A 20,417-nucleotide genomic window follows, 5' to 3' on the forward strand; every position below is an offset into this window, starting at 1 on the left:
TTCAAGGGTGATTGAGAGGAAGAGGGCGGGATGGCCTATCACCTTGACACGCCCCATTGAAGTAAGTCAAGGGTGTCAAAGTCAGCCTGGGAAAGAGGGTAGGCGCCAACAGCTTGCCTGTCTTGCTCTATTGTCTTGAGGCCACAGTTCTGCCCCCAGGCTCTTCTCTGGCCTCCTTCTTTCTCAGGCTGCAGAGAAAAACCTTAGAGCAGGAAGCAGAGAGAGCTCTGAATAACAAGAGGCTTCTAACTAGCTGGATCAAAAACCAAGAGTTGACTTGAATGGATTTTCACTCTCAAATTACTTCATTTTCTTCCCTCCACTGACTGCAAGGATCATTTTACCCCAGGAGTATTTTAGTCATTGTTGTGACACACACACATCGATAAGCAGCAAGTATTTACTTAGCTCACAGCATCGCTAAATGCTCTTCCTCCTTGGCAACTGTGGCCGTAACAGACAGTGTGCTATGAGGTCCAAGTTCCTTTGCTTTCTGCAACCTGGTGTGTGAAGAGTTCAGGTGGTGTTTCTGGGGGAACTACACGGGTACTATGCTGAGTTGATGTGAAGGTGCCTCTTCGCTCGTGCCTGGCTCATTTACAGCTTGGGTACAGATGTTTCCTGAGGGATTTAGCCGTGTCAGACTCATTGAAACTCCCTTGTTTTAAGACCTCCAGCTCTAGGAAGACTCTTGTCTCCCTTTGTCTCTAAACCGTCTGCTCTTACTCTCTGCTGTGCCCCCTCTCTCTCCTTCCCTCCCTCCCTCTCTCCCTCCTCTTCCTCCTCATTTGCGTTATCATCTCCCTTCCCCTTCCTGTTCTGAGCCCTTCCTTTGGTTCTTTGCCACTTCCCAGTGGGTTAAAACCCAAGACTCAAACATCAGATTTTCTCCTCCATCAGCCACTCTTAAAGATGCCTTCGATTGTTTCATTTTCTCTTAATCATGTTCCCTAGGCTGATGACTCCCAAAGGTACGAGGGCTTGAGAACGGCATTGGTGAGTGTGGAGATGGTCTAGTTTATTCCAGTATCCAGAGGAGGATTTCTAACCCCCACATACCCTGGGTGTTGGCCACACTATCTCCATACCCTGTTTTTTTCTTGACTCTCAGATTATTTAGTCTTGTTATGTAGTCTCATGGGCTCGTTTGAAAAAAAAAGATTGATTTTGTTTTTCATTGATGTGTGTCTATGTGAATGTATGTGTGTGCAGGGGTCCTCAGAGGCCAGACGACATGGTTAGATCTACAGGAGATGGAGTTGCAGGTTGTTATGAGGTGCCAGATGTGGGTGCCGGGAACGGAATTCCTGTCTTCTAGAAGAGCAGTGAGCAGTCTTAAGCACGGAGCAATTTCTCCATCCCTCACATCTCTTTAAAAAAAATTTATTATTTTTTTTTGGGGTGTATGGAATATGCTGTGGTATGCAGGTAGTAGTCAGAGGACAACTTGTGGGGGACAGTCAGTTCTGTCAGGCTTGGCAGCAAGTGTCTTTTCTTACTAAGTTATCTCATGGGCCCCACCTCCTCTACAACTTCCCTAGTTTCATGGTGGCTTCCTAAGCAGGGGGACACTTCAGAGTGACTGCAAGGTGGATATGAGAGAACGCAGGACCAGAGTCTTTTAGACAACCCACCCATAGGCCACACTTCAGCTACATCTTCTCATTCCTTCCTCCACTCCCAGGTGCAAGGTACCTTCCCTTGGCTCATTCCCCTCAAACTATGGAATGAGGGTAAACTGAGTCAGAGAACTGGAGATTGGGCCAAGAAGTGGGGTGATTCATGGAGAATCAAGAGAGGGCCACCAGGGGCCACCAGACCTTGGAGATGTTGAAGGGATAAGAGAAATAGAGAAAAGGCTTTCTGCCTCACTATGAGTGGTTCTGTGGAGAGGGGGCCTGGAGGTCCAGAGAACACTGCAGTTGGTGCTGAGGCAGGGGAGGGATGAACAGGGGAGGGAAGTCTAGCATGTCTCTTCTGCCGATGCCAAGGCTTTGTATCTAGGGCCAATTTAGTTTAATTTTGAACTTTGTTTATGTGTGTGTGGCGGGAGGGGGGCCTGGAGGTCATTGATTTTGTGGTCCTCTTCCTCATTCACTGGTTATGATTTTGAGACAAAGTCTCATATTGAACCTGAACTTGCCATTTCAGTCAGCCCGGCTGGCCAATAGCCCCCTGTATCTCTTATCTCCACCTTGCAAGTGTTGGGGTTCCAGAGCTGCACTGGCATACCTGACTTTTATGTGGGTGTTGGGATCTGAACTTAGATCTTTATGTTTACACAGCAAATACTTTATCCCAGCCCCAAGCTATTTCCCCACCCCAGCAGAGACTATAATTTGTTCTGGAGTGTCCCACCCATTTACTTGTCTCTCTGCTGCAGGTGAACTGAAAGAGCGTGGCTACTTAGGGCATGTAACCAGAGTTTATAACCATAGCAGGTTATGTGGGGCAAGAGTTCAAACCTGCTATTGCATACCAGGAACTCTAGGTAATGAAAGTCTGTGTCAACTCAAAGACGTTTCTTATAAAGTTAGAGTGATTTATAGCTTATACTATCAGAGGTTGGGCACATGGGAGTAAAACATTAGTGCATGGATATAGACCAATTCCAACCAAGGAGTGGGACTTGATCCCACAAGCCCCAACATAGGAGATAATCAAAATGGGAGCATTGACATGTCTCTCTACCCATAGGTGAGGACAGTACTCAGTCCTCAATGAGTCTGGAGTCATGGATAATAATAATAATAATAATAATAATAATAATAATATCCATGCAATATATATGTATATGTAATGCATATGTAATATATATTTCCTCCTGTCCTATGACCAACATATATGGTGTCTCCAAGTTCTAGTGAGCAACCAAGAGCAATGATAATATCTTGTATTTTTTTTGGGGGGGGGGCTCCAGGATGCCCCTGGCCAACACCTTGAGGGATGTATCTTATACCTGGTACTGGGCTTTTTATTTAGTGATAAGACACTTAGGAGAGAAAGGGTTGATCCCGGTTTGTGATTTTGGTTTTGGGTCATATTCTTGCACAGTAGGGTAGTCACAATGGTGGAAGCTTGAAGCCCACAGTCTGTAGCCACACCAGGGAGTGGAGAGAAATGCATGCACTTTAGCACTCAGTCCAAACAAAGAGAGTGGAGGTGGAGTCTTCCCATATCAATGAACAAAATCAAGTTAGTTCCCCAAAGACACGTTTTCAGGCCAACCTTATCTTGGTGGTCCTCCCTGAGACTCTCTTCCGGGGTGCGTCCAGTTGACAGGCAAGGCCAATCACCACAGGATGATGTAATTATACAAGGATGCAATAATGGTAGAACTAGGGAGTTGTGGAAAGTGGTTGAAACCCAAGCAGGTGGTGGCTCGGGCCAGGAGAGCTGCCATGGAGGTGGGTAGAAGCAGTCGGGCAGTGGCTACCAAGACTTGTTGAAGGACCAAGTGTGGGTTGAGTCACAGAGCTGAGTGCAAGGAGTCCAGAGCCTCCATGCTTTGTGGCTACAAGGAGGCAGGCAGCTGCCCTTGCTGAGGTGACGGAAGCTGTGGGTGACATAAGCTCAAGACATGGTGGGGAGAGGGAGGGCTGGCAAATGGTAACTTCAGAATAGAGGGAGAAGAGAAAGGTGCAAACAGAAGGGAGGGAGCTGAGAGAATGTACCGAGGGAGGCTTAGGAATGTACCCGGGAGGTGATGGGTGGGACTAAGGGCCTTGTGAGAAGGTAGGGCTGTTTTTTTCTGCCATCTGTGCTAAGGTGATTCTGTGAGTTTCCAGGAATGCTCTATCATCGACTAAAACCAGGTAGCTTAAACATCCAGAATACATCCTCTTACAGTCTGAAATCAACATGATGGCAGGTCCGTGGCCCCACTGAAGGTTCTAGGAGAAGCTACTGCCCTGCCTCTTCCAAGCTGCAAGCTCCAGGAGTCAGACCAGGACACTGTGTCTTATCTTTGCCTGTATCTCTCTATGCAGCCTTTGCTCTGAGTCTATCTCTGTCTTCTCTTCACATTTATTATTTTATTATTATTATTACACGAGTGTTTTGCCTACATATATGTATGTGTGCTATATGCGTGCAGTACACACAGAGGTCAGAAGAGGTCACTAGAAATCAGAAACCCTAAAAAAAACGAGTCAGAGCCACTTATGAGCCAGCATGTAGGTGCTGAGAGCTGAACTCTGGTCCTCTGTAAGAGCAAGGAGTGTTCTTAACCGCCTTCCATTCCCTTTCAGACCTTTATGAAGGAACATGTCATTGGGTTGAAGCCACACTAATCCAAAGCCATTTAGACCCCTAATTTCATCAGCATGATCCTCATTATCCAGTAAGGCCCCCGGCACAATGAACAGTGCCATCATTCCATTCACGTTAGAATTGCCTGTCAAGACCTCTTTCCTAGTGTTCATGAGTCTCATTCCAACTCACCAACATCAAAGCCAGGAGGAAGAGCAGCAAGCTTGGCTTTGCACCTACAAATTCTGTTTTGAAAAAAAAAAAAAAAAAGGTGAGTGAGGTTGAGTTTCACCTTAAACCCAGGGTGTGGAGGAGGCCACGGCAGGTGGATCTGTGCAAAGCAAGCATCTTGGGACTTGAGCCGGAGCGTCCCGGGACTGGGAGTTTGAGCCAATCTCAGACCTGGAAGTAGAGGAGCTCCAGCTGATCATCTGGGGTTTTAAAGACATAAAATACGATCTCACCATATATGCTACTTTGTAACATGATTTCCTTGCTTTAAAAATATTGCCAACATTTTCCCAGGTCATTAAATATTCTTCAACTAAGCGTGCTTTTTTTTTAATGGTCACATAGCCGTCCATCAAATGAAAGTACTGCTGTTTATATAACGAATCCCTTATGGTGCTCCACTGGGGCTGTTTCTACATTATACATATGATAAATACCACTGAGATGAACAACTTCTGTTATAAATCCCCATGCACATCTTTGATTATTTTCAAATGGGCTCATTTTTAAATAACCACGAACCATGAGTTGATGGTTTGCCATAACAATTTCTGCTCACAGTTTTCTTTATGAATGGAAACTTCTCCTTCCCACAGAAATGAAAAAAAAAAAAAAAAAAAACATGGGTGAAAAGTTCTGGGAACATCTGGCTTATGGCCTGACACAGTTTTGCTATTCAGCTGGGCTCCCAAATTTTGAAATGTCTTATCTCTAATCATTTCCCCGCAGGTTTCATCTTCCTTCTGGAGACTCAGGCATGAGGCCTCCTGTTGGTCTGGAGCCACGCCTACCAGAGAAAAGCAGGCCTGAGGTTTGTTTTCCCTCAGTATAGAATTATTTCCTCAGTGTTCAAGATTCAAGAAAGAGGGAGAGAAAGCATTAAGAAGGATGGAGTGGGAGTTTTTGTTGAGACAGAAAGGACTCCTGAGATAAAAGATCCTTTTGAAATGGTGACATCCTTTTACCTGGACTATCCTAGTGAACAAGATAAGACACTGTGTTTGTGTTGGTTATTATCTTATCTCTGTGAAAAACATCTGATAAAGCAATGGAAGGGAGGGATGGAGGGAGGAAGAAAGAGAGGGAGAGAGAGGGGGAGGGAGGAAGAAAGGGAGGCAGGAAGGGCTCATTCTGGCTCACTGCCTGAGGATAAAGTCTACCATGGTGGTGAAGCCATGGCCAGGATCATCTCAGTGAGAGAGAGAGAGAGAGAGAGAGAGAGAGAGAGAGAGAGAGAGAGAGAAGAATGAATTTCATGTCAAAATGAAGAGGGAAGCTATAAGCTCTGAAGACCATCATTGTAATAAAGTCAATGCTGTCTTACAGAAACCCAGTACAATTCCTTGAGCAACACTCATCATCTTTTCAAGGACCAGTGAAAAATGAAATACGTGCTCAGAACCTCCAAGATGGAGAAGCCACAGTCCCTTTACAGTGGCCACAACCCATTGACATCTCTGTCTGGACAAATGGCTGCTCCAGCATGGTGTGCAACACAGAAGAAGCTTCTAATCTACTTCCCTGTCCCATCACAGGAAAAGGCTGGCAAGATGTCTATCCATCTCCTTCCTCCATCCTGGGTAGGATTCTAATTCTTTCCCCATGTTCTTGGAAGGAGAGACAGTGGATATAAAATTCAAAAAGCACAAGGCAGAGACTAAGAAGAGAGAAGCATCTGAACATGCAGGCAGAACATTATTTTTTTTTTTTCTTCTTTTGGTGGATGTTGCTGTCTTCTTGTGGAGCTAGGTAGGTGGAGAAGCCTTGTTGGTCTCCGAGTGGCTAAATCAGAATAGAACTGGAGGTCTTCAGGCTGGCCTTCCACCATCACCTCTGTCCTGACTTGTGACATTGGCACAGCACTGCCATTGTGTGTGAGTGTGAGCCTTGCTCTCTCACACACTTTAGCAAGGAGACATAGTGATTACACAACCCTCTGCCTACAATGGGGCCTCAGTAAACTGCTGATGGAAAAGGCAGGGGATTAAAAACTGATGAGCTGGTGAACGAGTTGCTGTTTAATTGCAGAGGCTTGTCCCATCCCTTCGCCATGCCTTTATTTGTGGATTAACAGAGCTATTTAGCAAACAAGAGGCAAAGTTCACATGCGAGGTCTCTGCCAAAAGCAGCTGCCATCCACAGGAAGAAGATGTAAGTCGGGGTGATTTTGTGTCTGATCTGACTTGCCAGGAAAGATGAGGCTTCTGAGGTTAGAAGTTATCTACTGGGGCCCTGTTCTAGGTTCTGTACTAAACGTTTAACCATCTCAGGAACGAGTTCCATCTTCCTGGTAGGATCAAAACTGAGTTCACATTCCAAGGCCCCAGAACCAACACCTGTCCTGCTCATTCAGATGATTCATGTTGGTCTGTTACCCAGTGAAGGATGTAAAGAGGGAGGATGTTGTTGTCCCGTCATCTACACTTAGGCACACAAGTCATGTGTGCTGCTCGTCTCGACGTAATTGGCTGTGTGCAGCTTGCCCTCTCCTTGTTCCCTTATCATTCTAAATTCCAGGTCAGCATCCAGGAGGGGACCTGACTGCAAAAGCTGACTCGGGACCCTGAAACCAGGTGACCAGGATAAGACTCAGTCATCAACTCTCTTCCTTAACCCCCTGTGTCAAGTGTGATTGGTCAATGCAACAGCCCACTCTGACCGCCCTGGCTTTGTGTCCCCATTCTACAAAAATGTAGTACAATTTCCCTTAGGGGATGCTGTTCAGGTCCTGTACTGACTGCCTCCCTGAGCTCTCAGAAAATCAAGCGTTCATTTTTGTGCTTCCGTTTCTGAGATGAACTTTCTCAGCTTCCACCATGAACCAACAGCCTCAAATGACAGACATGTTTATGCATCTAACCCTGCCCCCCACCACCTCTAACACCCAGGTTATGTACCGATAGTCATTGTCTCTATGCATGTAATCACAAGTTGTCACTTCTGGGTTCTTCAGTTACCTCCCTTCAGTGTGAGTTCAGATTCAAGTAGGTGGCATCTGATTGTGTATCCTGGAGTCCTTGGGTTCTGTTGTGGAGACTTTGGATAACCTCAGTAGAGAGGGAAAACCCAGTTTTTGGTGCTCACACTTCTCCTCCCAGCTTTAATACAAACACCCAAGCTTTTCTCCTTGACCCCTGCTCTTCCTAGTTGAGGGAGAGAATCTGCGTCCATGGCTTTAAAAGTCAGGAAGAAGCCCCAAGTGATAGGGTGGACAGGCACAGGCAGGCTCAGGGTGTGGCACAGTGAGTAGTGCAGGGAGTGACTGCTCCCCAGAGGTCCTTTCCTGACCTGATGGTCCCCTCTCACATCCATTTATAGCAAGTGCCCACCCCCACATCTTTGTCTCACTGGGGTCATAGGTAATCTCTTTATTAAGTTCCGGTCCAGTTACTTAGTTAAAATCCAGGAAAATGATTACCTCAAATCACAGCAAAGGTTTCTAGGAGGAATACACAGAAAGAGCTTGGAATACTAGAAAGTGACAGTATAAATGCTCGCCAACCTTAAGAAAGGACACAGCCCCTTATCACAAGTCAATCCAGATTTGGATGTCATCTCTGAGCATCCTTGACACCACGCGAGCCTCCATAGGTTAGATATTCCTAGAGAGGCTTCTCATACACACCAGGAGCCCCACTCCCTCAACTCCTGTCATTTTTCAGAGAGGAAGAGAACAAAGGAAAAAAAAAGCCGTATAGACACCATAGGCTACAGGTAAATCTGGTCTTCACATGGGTCCTTTAAAAATCAGTGTGGGTAACCCCAAAGAAGGAAGTTATGGGCTGGGTGATGGCTTAGCAGGTAAAGTGTGACCATCCAACACAAGTAGGATGACCTGTGTTGGGTTCTCAGAATTCACATAAAAAGCACATGGGTGTTGTACCACCTTCAGCCTACAGTGAGTCCTGAGCAAGCCACTGATAGAAAAGGCAGGGGATTAAAAGCTGATGAGCTGGGGTAAAAAGCTGAGCGTGGTAGTGTGCGTCTATAATACCAGACTTTGGGGTATGTGTATGTGGGGGAGACAGGTAGATCCCTGAAGCTCATTAGCCATCCAGCTTAGCCAAATAGAAGACCTTCATGTTTAGTGAGAGACCATGTCTCAAAAAAACAAAAACAAAAACAAAAAAAGCCAAAAACCAAAAAACCCAAAACAACAAACAAAAAAATGAAGGTAGAAGGTGATAGAGGATGATGCTTGCTCATAACCTCTGACCTCCACACATGCTTACATGTACCTGAGTGCACATGTGTGCAAATACACACACAGAGAGAGAGAGAGAGAGAGAGAGAGAGAGAGAGAGAGAGAGAGAGAGAGAGAGAAAGTGGAGGTCACCAGGAATTAATGCAATGATCCAATAAATAGCTAAGTCCCACTAGCCTCTGTCTGTGTTCTGATGGGCTACTCACACTGGTAACCAGAATGCATAAACATAATGACTCCGCACTCCAGCCAGGGATTTGACAAACTCTCCTGGCAAAGTAAAGGCACAGTATATGCTTAACACCAGCTTGTGAAAGGCTTCTCATGCTGGCCATGTTTGCTTGGTAATTGCTGATTTTTACTGGCCTTTCTCCCTGCCTGGATCCTAAGCTTATTGAGAGAAGATACCATGTTTCTTTTATTCCCCTTGCATCTGGGTTCAGAACTTGGGGCTGGAGAGATGGCTCAGTGGCAGAAAACCTAGAACAAGGTCTGAGGCTTAATTCCCATAACGAAAAGGCGTGGGGCATGCACATGTCAGTGGGTGCTGGCTTAATGACTGTTCCCTTCAAACACGCAGAAAAGCCTACCGAAGGGCTGAGGGTGTAGGTTGGAGGTAGAACATATTCCTAGCAAGTGAAGGGATCCAGGTTCCATCTCAGGTGTCATAAGAAATCAAAACAAACACAATCTTTGAGAGATATGGATCTCTGAGTTTCTTCAAAACATGGCGCTGAAAGGGAGAACAGAGACTAATCTAAGTAACATATAATTTTAAAGATTTCATTTTAATGCAAGCAAAACACCTTACAAGGGCATCAACTGATTTTTTTTTTTTTAACCACAAGGAGTTTTAAAAAGACTTAAGGATGTTCTTTCTGGAAACTACGGACAAGTCATTAGGATCAAACTTCTTGTAGCTCATGAAACAAGAACAGGCAAATGATTCTGTGGGCAAAGCGTTGGTGGAGTAGCCTAGTTTGCTTCTAGTTGTGATGATAAACGTCAGGACCAAAAGCAACTTGAGTGGGAAGGGATTTGTCTGGCTCTCAGTTTAAGGTCCATAATCTGTGAGATGCCATGCCAGGAATTCAAAGCAGTCACCTAGAGGTAAAAACTGAAGCAGAGATCATGGAGGAGTGCCACTTACTGGCTTGCCTCCTCTGGCTTACCCAGCTCAGCTATCTTTCTTATGTAGCCCAGGCTCACCTGCCTAGGGGTAACACTTGCCCACGGTGGTCTGGGTCCTCCTACAAAAGTCAATAATCAAGAAAATGCCCCCACAGATGGGCCCACAGGTCAATCTTACAGAAGCAATTCCTCACTGAGACTCTGTCTTCCCAGGTATTAACTATGTTTGGGTCGAGTTGAAAAAAAAATCATGACATATACAAGCCTGAGAACCTGAGTTTAGATCCTTAGGATCCACACAAAGCCAGATGAGGCAGTGAATATGTGTAACTCTGGATCTTCTACTGAGAGATGGGAAGTGGAGAATTTCTGGAAGTTCTTGGGTTAGCCAGCCTAGAGTACACATCAGATGAACTACAAGTAGACTGTGTCTCCAACAAGGTGGAAGGTGAAAACTGACCTTTACTTTTATGTTGTAGCTCATATCACTTACATACATGAACACATGTGTGCATACAAACACATGCATGTACACAATACACATGTGTATACACACATGCCTGCACATACACACATCACACACATGCATGCACACACACATGCAAACACATACACAGATACATGCACACACATATATACACACATGCACACACATACACACACATACATGGACACAAATGTACACATACACACACACATATATACACACATGCACACACACAGATTTTCAAAAGAGTTTGTGAAAAAAGCAAATTCAAGTATTTTAAAATTTCCCTCAAATGGCATGAAAATGCTGCAAGAGATCAGTTGCCAACCAGGAATTCTATACCCAGTGAAAATATCCTTCAACAGAGAAGATGAATTGTCATTTTCAGCAAAACAAAAACTGAGCAGTTTAATCTCTAAGTTTAATCTTAAGGAAACACAAAGGGAAAGTGGTTTTGGCAGTAAGCTTGGAGACAAACAAGGAAATGAAATGCAACAAGGGGCAATAATTTGATAGGAAACTAACAATTGTTGACTGTATACAAAGAAAGACAACAAAAGTGGACAGGTTTGATGTATCTGGATAATTAGAATTTGTGACACAGTGGCATATAAGAGTGTCTTGGTGGTGGCATGCTTGTCCTGAATCCCCCACTGAGAGTCTAGGGGTTTGGCTCAGCAGAAGGGTATTCCAGAGCCTGAGCAAAGCTCTGGACTCCATTCCTACTACAGAACAACAACAAAGAATGAACCTATTTTCTGACTGTTGTGTTTTGATCAGATCTCCTTTATCATGAATACACAAAAAGAAAGAGGAATTTTTGTGTGCTGCTGGGGGTGTGGAGAGGGAAGCTAGTACTCTGTACCTGCTGTTCTGGTGTGGTGCTGCTGGTCAGCAGTCCCATGGCTTCTAAGTGTCCAAAGGTCCTGGCTTATCTAGGAAGGGAACAAGCATACCAGGTCATGACAAGCTTCTCCATAATCATCAAAAGAAGTGCAAATAACTCAGAAATGTCAATATAATGAGAGGAGTGACTGGAACACAGAGCAATAAAAAACTCCTTCAAGGGAAGGCCAGAAAGTAGAAAAGTCATAGCAAATGTTCAAACAGACAGTGGATTTAAATTAAATACACTGATATTTATATTAAGTGTAAATGAATCAATTTAGTGCAAAGACCATTACCATTTTAAAAAAATATTTATTTTATTTGCATTTGTGTGTGATTTCGTGGAAGAGAGAGACTCTGTGTGTGTGTACACATGTGTGTGGGTGCCTGCAGAAAAAAGTGTTAGATCCCCAATCACAGGTGGTTGTGAGCTGCCCAGTGAGGGTGTTGGGGATTGAACTTGTATCTACAAGAGCAGCAAATGCTCTTAACCACTGGGCCATTTATTTAGTTCCTCAAATTGGATTTCACAAAAATATTTTTGGATAGAGAGAGGAGGCAGGGAGAGCGAGCACACAGATGTATAATTATTTATTCACTTATATTTCGGACAACTTTTTATATGAATTACAGTTTAGAATAACAAGTTAAAAATGATATGAGAATACCTATAACACCTGGAATTTAGCTTAGATTTTTGTGGGTAGTGGTGGATGTAGTGTATGTGTGTATGTTTGTCTCGTTGTGAGTGTGTCTGTGTGTGTTTGTGTGTATGCATGCACATGTAAGTGTGCATAAGTATCTATGTGTACATGTGTATGGAGGTCAGAGATCAATGTCCAGGTCTTCTTCAATCATTCTCTACATTATTCTGTATGGAAATGTCTCCCATTGAACCTAGAGCTCGTTAATTTGGTTGGGCTGACTGACCAGTGAGATGCAGGGATGCACCTATCTCTGCCTATCCAGTGCAGGGATTACAAACACACGCCATCATGCTGAACATTTTAGGTCAGTTCTGGAGTTCTGGACTCACGTCCTCATGCTCTTGTGGCAGGCTCTTTGCTGTTGGAGCACCGTTCTCTGTTTCTTCCTCACTGTGTAGAATAAAGAATTGCCCAAAATATAATATTCATAAAATTATAGTTGAATATATGAAATTCTCACCATCCCCTGGGTGTTCAAAAGGCACGTGTTCTCAACAACATTGCCCTCAAATTTCTGAGATTAACACACGGACCAGCCTGTCCTTGTGTTAGCCATTGGGTCAGGATCACAGTGATATATGTGCACTGTATGCTCAGTGAATTACCATGTGTCACTCACTATATCAAAATGCTACCCAGCACCCGCAGCATCATTATCTCAGTGGTGTTGGGACTTTTGGGCCTGTGGCTTAGGAACTCAACATTAGAGCCAATACATTCTACCTTGTCTAAGGAACATTTGAGAGGATGAAGGGCATCATCTGCTTGGAACAGCTACTGTGTTTCAGCATCTGTAAGATGTCTGTATGTGGATCCCAAATGGGAAAGGAAAACAAGTCACATCAAGTGCACCAGAGGGAACTCCACCTTGTCCAGAATCACTGGCAGTAATGAAGATGGCCACTTGGTGGGGATGTTTCAGAGGGAAGCCCTACTCTAAGGGAAGTTACTTCTGCACACTGCCATCCAGGCTCAAGAGTCATGGATACCAACCAACTGTACATTTGCAGATTCTTAGTGTTTTTTTTTTGTTTTGTTTTTTTTTTTATCGTTGCTCAGTTTGGGAAATCCTTTTCTTTGGTAACTGTGATGGTTAAGTTCCATTGTCAACTCTGACAACTGTGGAAACACACTTCTGGGGTGTCTATGAAGGTGTTTCCAGAAAGGTTTAGCTGAGGTGGTAAGGCCCATTCTGAATGATGGCAGGATTATCTTTGGGCTGGGGACCCCTACTGAATGAGGTGAGCCCAGCACCGGCGTTCATCTCTCTCTGCTTCCTGACTGTAAATGCCACGTGACCAGCTAACTGCCTCATGCTCCTGCCACCACGCCTTCCCTGCCATGACAGCCTGTATCCCCTCAAACTGTGAGCCAACATAAACTGTATCCCCTCAAACTGTGAGCCAACATAGACTGTATCCCCTCAAACTGTGAGCCAGCATAGACAGTTCCTTCCTTCAGTTGCTTCTTGTCAGTTATTGTGTCACAAAGTGAAAAAGGTAACTATTATAATAAGTTATCATCTTTAGAAAGTGTCTTCAAAAAGGCTTCTCCACCCTCAGAAGGTCACAGTGCACTGACCCAGGGACATCATTAACAAGAATGATGAGATTCATCATCCCTTGTCCTTGAGAAGTTGTACAAAAGCTTATCAGATATAGGGACACTTACCATGTAAGACTGGTCTTGAAGGCAGTTCCAGGTCAAAACAATGGGGACAAACTAGAAGACCTGATGCCACAGGTAAGAAAAGGAAGTCCTTGCTGAGGGGTTGTGTGATTCTCAGCTAGACAAAGACCCTGACAGTCCCCAGGGAAAGAAAGAATTCTAGGATCAGAAGGACATGAGTTAGGTTTTCATCTGCAAACTACAATTACACAATGCTCACAGCACTGTGGGCTTGTCCTTGACCTCAGGAATCACTTTCTAGAACTGGAGATCTCAACCTTCCTAGTGCTGAGTAAGACCTTTGAACACAGTTCCTCATATTGTGGTGACTTCCAACCATAAAATTATTTTCTTGTTGCCACTTCATAACTGTAATTTTACTACTGTTATAAATCATAATGCTGTGTTTTCTGATGATCCTGGGTGACCCCTGTGAAAGAGTTGTTTGATTCCCCAAAGGGTTCGTGACCCAGAGGTTGAGAACCACTGCTCTAACGGGAAAAAAAAAAAAAACCAGAAGAGCATTTCTCAGAATAAACAAACCAGTCCAGAATTATTAACTGAGTTAAGTGTGACAGAAAGTATGGGTTCGGGTGGGGTCTGAGCAGGTGACACTCAAGCTGACCTCATGGGAAAGATTTGGTGGGGTATGAGCATGTGACACTTGAGATGACATCATGGAGAGGGTGCTAAGGGAAGAGTGGGGTGACAAATTAAGTAGAGAAACAAGGGAACAAGAAGAGACTGGGGAAAGTATCTCTGCTGCCATGTGGAAAGGGCTGAGAGGATGTGAACCTTTGAATCAGAGAAGGAAAGCACCCTCTGTTCATAACTGTACACCAGCACCAGGCTTGGTGGAAGAACCAGGTCAGTCCTTCAATTTTCAAAACATACCTATGGAAGAGGACCATCTCCAACCTCCATTCTACCGAGTAGGAAATAGTCTAGAATGGCAGGCAACCTGCCCAAACCTTTAAATGGTGGAGCCATTGTACAGCCCCCTTTTTATCTTAGGTTGAGAACTATCTCTGCTTCAATTTCTGTGTTGTACGAAGTTAGCTTTCCCCCAGTTACGTGAGCTGCCTGAGAAAAAAAGAGTCGCCCGACCTCAGGTGAGCATGAGCCTGTCAGAAAACCCACACAAGCATGTTTGGTCCCGCTCTGGTACAGAAGCCACAGTGCCAATGTCCTGAGAAAAGAACCAAAGCTAGTCCCGTATGCCCATGTGGAAGACCCCTGGCAATGGTTCCCCCACCCATCAAATATCAGTCTGTGCAGTCAGCATTAGGATGGGATGGGGTCTGTGGAGGGAGAGAGGAAATGTTTAAAGCTACTCAAGAATTCCACAGCCCCATGGCTCTAAGCTTGCAGGGCTAGAGCCAGGTGTCTGTGAGGCTGGTTGGTAGCAGAGATAACTTGCTACCACCCAACACTGGTCTCTCATGCAAGCTCTGTTGACTCCCACGATGATCCCACTCCACAGTGTAGCTCACAGGTTCCTGCTTCTTAACCTTTTTCCCTTGGCCCTTGAACTAGCCTGGGTCCGGAGCTGTCCTGCCTCATCCTCCATTGACAGTGGCACTGGCCCCAGGCAGACTCTTCTGAGTTGCATCTGAGCTAGAAGCTGATTCCCCCGACTCCCCATCCAAGGCCCCATTTGTCTTCCTACAAGCTATGCCACTGGGTAGATCCTGAGCAAACCCTGTTTCCCTGTACATCTGCAGTACCAGACTCCTCCCACCACCCCTGCCCCTCTGTGCACCTTCGTTCTAGAACGAGCCTGTATTCGAAGTGGTGCTGTGTTCTCCCAGACCTCCTGCCTCGTGTTCTCTTTCATTTAAACATGCGGCTCTGCAGCCTTTCTGAGGTCCTGTCTAGGGTTCCAGGTGGGGCACAGTGTTATTGACAGGTGAAGAGACAGCATCCCCCAGCCAAGATGACCTCATCCTTAACAACCGTGGAAACGGAAATGGGTTTAAATATGAGCCACCTGAACACAACGTGAGGGCTCATCTCTCTCCAGTTTTCTTAGTGTCCAGCACCTCTCCTAGGCAGACGCCAGTAAGCACCATACCCATCAAACTCAGTGCGAGCTCCCCTTGGCCATCAGTATTGCAACTGGTGGGGTGTGTGTGTGTGTGTGTGTGTGTGTGTCGCAGGTGTGCATGTGCAGGTGTGTACAAGGGCATGTGGTATACTGTACCTGAATACGTGTGTGTAGGGACTGAACTGTCTCTCCGGTTCTTACAGAATGACTCCAGAAGCTGGTGAGTCACTGGTGTGTGTGGATTCAGATTCCTTGCTCTTGGATAAAGTACAGCCTCTCCCAGCCTGAATTTTCTTGTTTACGAGCCAGCTCTGACAAAGGATTGTGTAAGATGCAAGCCAGGCAAAAGGAAGAACAAGCACAGGAGGGGCTGTTTTTCTGTGTTTGACCTAAAGTAGACAGTGGGTGGTTCAAAGAGCATTACCAGGGATCTGCCTGCTTGACTCTGCTGCTGCACTGTTTCGGCTCCTGATCTCTCTAGTCTCAGATTGCCTCTCATGGCCACAGGAACAGAAACGTTGTAAGGACATCTTATTCGAAGACTGAGACCTACTATCCATCCAGAACAGAGCCTCCAACAGAGTAGACTGAGTCAGAATTGAGCAAAGCACTGGTCACGAGAAAGTTCTGACAGCCTCTCTCAGTTCGATTGTCATCGCCATGGTCTCCCCCTGGCACAACTGCCCTCTGGAAAAGACGCAGGCACCTCCCATATGCCTCTAAGGAGTTGCCTCCTTTTGGTTCATTGAGACTTTAACCTGTGTCCGTCGGCAGTAATCCTCCAGATGCAGGCCAAATCAGGAATGCTTTCTTCTTAGAGTCCACCTTCCAAGCTTCACTGATTACCTGGATAACACGCAAACACACACACACTCACGGCCACACATACAGAGGCACTCGGAGTTAGCAAAAGAACTCAACAAACACAGAGAGGGCGCATCCAAAGGAGATTGTCTTCTTGTGGTTCCAACTCTGTCAATCATTACCTGAGTAAACATCTCCCAGGTGGGAAGGTGTGTGTGCACGTGTGCGCACGGGTGCATGTGTGTATGATGTGTGTATGTGAATGTCTGTATGCACATGTGTATGATGTGTGTGTATATGTGTGTGTTCATGTGCCTGTATGTATGTCTGTATGTGCATATGTATGATGTGTGTATGTGAATGTCTGTATGTACATGTGTATGATGTGTGTATGTGAATGCCTGTATGTACATGTGTATGATGTGTGTATGTGAATGTCTGTATGTACATGTGTATGATGTGTGTGTATATGTGTGTGTGTTCATGTGCCTGTATGTATGTCTGTATGTGCATATGTATGATGTGTGTGTATGTGCATGTGTATGATGTGTGTATATATTTTGTATGTGCATGTGTGTATATGTGTATGTCTGTATGTGTGTATATTCGTGTATGTATGTGTGTATATTTCTGTGTGTGTGCATGTGTGTATGTATGTGTATGTCTCTGTGTGTGTATATTTGTGAGTGTGTACATGTGTGTGTGTGTGTATTTGTGTGTGTATGTGTCTGTGTCTGTGTGCGATCATGTGTATGTGTTGAGTGCCTTAGGGGAATGAACAGGTATTTATATCCCAGAGCATAGTTTAAATTACCTCCTGGGAGTAGCTTCCCCTATCACTACCTTTAACATGCTAGTTCAAAGGGTGCGGGGGCTGTTGCCCCCCCCTCCCCTCTCGCCTCTCCCTTCATATAAGCCGGGCTGCCTCCAGCCAGCTTTTGCACTCACACTACTCACTGGTCCAGAGCAAGTGAAGGCCAGTGGAGAATGAGCCCGTTTTCCTCTGAGTCAGCATGGCTCTGCTTGGCTGCCACTGCAGTGCTGGGGGGCATGCTTCTCTGCAAATCCCGGAGTCCAGGGCAGCTGCGGAGCCAGGTGGTGTGTCTCGCTGGCCTCTGGGGAGGTGCTTGCCTGCTCAGCCTGTCCCTCCTCTGCAGCGTGTTCCTTTTATCGGTGTCCTGCTTCATCCTGTATATGAGTTCATCTGACCAAGACTTGTTACCTGTGGATCAAAAGGCTGTGCTGGTGACAGGTAAGTGGCCAGCATTGTTGTGATTGTCCGGAGGAGAAGGGCCTGACCCTCTCTGCCTCCTCGGGACTCAGTTTTGGCTTGAGTGTGAAATGCTGACAGTTTTGAGTGAATGACAGACAGCGCATAGCCCAGTGGTTCTCATTGATTTTTTTTGGGTGTCCTTTGGTTTGGTAAGACGAAACGTGACAATTGCTCAGGGTCACAGATCTATACAATGAGTGTGTTAATTTCCTAGAAGTAAATATTAACAAGTAAAATGTATCATTTCATGCATGTCTTTGTACCAGAAAGCACCGGACAGACTTCTTCAGGCTTAGTCAGTATTCTGTTCTGAGGTGACTATTTATCTAGATCCTAGGCGTGGTCACCCCTGTATGTATGAAAATAAGGTGGCCAGCCAGCTTCGGCACACGACTGTATGTCTAAGGAGACCACTGTGCTTGGAGTCTAATTTGCTGGGCTGCTATCCTGAACCAGGAACCACCCTGTTGTCCTGTTTGAACCTTTTCTCTACGTGTCATTAGTGTGTTAGTGCTTCTTAATTAGATCAAATTGGCAGTGCGTGCACAGATCTAGCTGCTCCGTAGCCGAGCTGCCAGCCTCTCACTTCTTCTGCGTGTTATTCTGCATTAAGCGTGAGGCTGAATTAGAGTCCTTGGAGTTGTAAAACGGGTTTGTTTGGTGAAGCTGCAACTAGAATTCCTCCAAGTGATCCTAACCCAGAAAGGCCTGGAAAGAAGAGGAAAGGCCATCAGCAGAGTCACTTTGTGAAGAGGGTGTCACCCCTGCATGGGGAAGTCATCACCTATGGCTAGGGCCCCTGGCTGCCGTCACGTATGTCTGTGACCCTTGGCTGTGGTCAGAAGACTCATAGGCTGATGATTCACGGAGAAACAGACTCTAAACATTACTTACTTTTTTTTTTTCCCCTATTTTTTTAAACCTTAAATCCAGTAACAAATTTCTTCCTATGAGCAGGGTTTGGTTCTTTCTGTGGCACAGAACTGCAGGACATCAGCTTCTCTGAGTTTAAAATCCAACAGTGAAGTTGAGCAGCTATTGTATTTCCCAGTTGGATGAAAGAAGACAGATCCATTAAGTATACTTCTGTCTCTGTCTCTGTTTGTCTCTGTTTATCTCTGTCTCTGTCTTCATCTTTCTCTCTCTGATCAGAGATTGATCCTGGGTGTCTTTCTCAGCCACTCCCCATTTTATCATTTAAGATGGTGTTGCTCCCTTACTCTGGAGCTCACTGATTGGCTAGCCTGGCTTGCAAACCCCAGAGATCTTCTTGGTTTTGGCTCTCCAGCAAGTTGCTGACAGCATTTCCCACAGTGCCTAGCTTTTCCCATGGGTGTTAGGGACTTGAACTCAGGTTCTCAAGCTTACACAAGTCTCATCCTCACTGAGCTATCTCTCCAGCCTCAGAAATGCTGGAAATAGATGAGTTATAGCATCCTGCCAGTCACAGGATTTCCTGGAAGTGCAGACACTCCGGGAGATCAATTCAAGGTTTAACACTTTTTCTTTCGGTTGACCTGAGAAGGGGCGATTCCAGCAGATCCCAAGATAGAGGAGAAAACAGGGCTCTGCTCCCCACTTATTTGTCTTGTCAACACCTAAGTGAAGTGAGCAATGAAAGCCCAGGGACTAACTAATGCCTAAGGGGAATTCTTCCGAATGTCGGAGCAAGGCTCAAGGTATTTGAGAGGCACTAAAATGTCATTTTCTATCATTTGCACAATGAAAACACAAGGTTGGTATTATTCCTGGAAAGGTTCAAGATCTTTGTTAAAACTTAGCCAAATCCAGGAGTAGAGGAACTTGTTTTGTGTATGCTAAAGTCCAGAGTTTAATCCCCAACACTACAAAAAAACCAAACATACCACTACCACCAATACCAATACAAAAACAAAAAAAAAAAAAAAATAAATAAAAAAAAATATAATAAAAAAAAAAAAAAAAACAAAGAAAGAAAGAACAAAAAAAAAAAAAGAAAACAGGAACAAAACCCAAACCCTAAATGTACAAACAAAGAAAAAACCAAACCAAACCAAACCAAACCAAACCAAACCCAAAACAACAATGAAAACAAAACGAAACAAATGAAATTTAAAAAGTTGAAAATAAAATTGTTGTACCTGAACTCATTAAATTTTAAAAAATGATTTATTCTTATCTTTAACCCCCCCCCCCGTGTGTGTGTGTGTGTGTGTGTGTGTGTGTGTGTGTGTGTGTGTGCATCACAGTGCACATACTGAGTATTAATGAGCAGCTTTGGAAGTCAGTTCTCTCCTTCCATATAGATCCAGGGGTTTGAACTGGTGTTTTCAAGTGTGTTGGCAAGCGCCTTTACTTGCAGAACCATCTCACTGGCCCAGAACAATCTACCAAAACAAACAAACAAACAAACAAACAAACAAACAAGTCAAGAAAAATCACTGAGGCAGCCTTGAGTTTCAGTGTCTGTGGACGAAGGGAAGAAAGTTAGAGTGCGTGAAGTCACAGGTATTGCTCCTTTACTAGAAAACGCTCTTCAAGCAATACATGATTGGGGTGGGTGTTGGCTGCAAAGAAGGCCTGGTGGTTTAGAACCAGAGTTCCTGCGGGGGGACCTGCGTTTCATCCCAGCATCCATATGGAATGGCTCTCAGCTGCCTGTAACTCCATCTTCAGGGGGCATGATACCCTCTTCTGGCTCCCACAGTTACCTGAAGTCTCTCTCTCTCTCTCTCTCTCTCTCTCTC

At 45.0% G+C, this 20,417-nt stretch overlaps 1 protein-coding gene and 2 long non-coding RNA genes across 15 annotated transcripts in view; 2 read left to right on the forward strand and 1 right to left on the reverse strand.

The window, feature by feature from the left end:
- LOC143434988 (uncharacterized) overlaps positions 1-6,489 on the forward strand; it is a 25,250-nt gene extending 18,761 nt beyond the window's left edge. For all 3 annotated transcript variants that reach the window (XR_013104912.1, XR_013104913.1, XR_013104915.1), the window contains exons 3-4: positions 5,212-5,293; positions 5,809-6,489. This is a non-coding gene — a long non-coding RNA (uncharacterized LOC143434988). The remainder of the gene's footprint in view (positions 1-5,211; positions 5,294-5,808) is intronic.
- LOC143434989 (uncharacterized) lies at positions 2,910-16,724 on the reverse strand. Of its 11 annotated transcripts, none has more exons than XR_013104919.1 (5): positions 13,571-16,724; positions 12,123-12,289; positions 11,170-11,239; positions 9,277-9,419; positions 2,916-4,496 (listed from the first exon to the last, which is right to left on the reverse strand). It is a non-coding gene; the product is annotated as an uncharacterized LOC143434989 (long non-coding RNA). The 11 variants fall into 11 exon arrangements; XR_013104926.1 differs by lacking the exon at positions 2,916-4,496 and adding an exon at positions 9,896-9,936 and having other exon boundaries at positions 8,957-9,419; positions 12,229-12,289; XR_013104920.1 differs by lacking the exon at positions 2,916-4,496 and adding an exon at positions 9,896-9,936 and having other exon boundaries at positions 8,957-9,419.
- Positions 16,725-17,254: 530 nt separating this feature from the next.
- Hsd17b2 (hydroxysteroid 17-beta dehydrogenase 2) overlaps positions 17,255-20,417 on the forward strand; it is a 59,588-nt gene continuing 56,425 nt past the window's right edge. Inside the window, exon 1 of the mRNA XM_034522656.2 lies at positions 17,255-17,670. Within this exon, the coding sequence (XP_034378547.1) occupies positions 17,406-17,670 (265 nt within the window). The 5' untranslated portion in view covers positions 17,255-17,405. The remainder of the gene's footprint in view (positions 17,671-20,417) is intronic.

The sequence above is a fragment of the Arvicanthis niloticus genome, chromosome 18, assembly GCF_011762505.2.
Source record: "Arvicanthis niloticus isolate mArvNil1 chromosome 18, mArvNil1.pat.X, whole genome shotgun sequence".
Lineage (NCBI taxonomy): Eukaryota > Metazoa > Chordata > Mammalia > Rodentia > Muridae > Arvicanthis > Arvicanthis niloticus.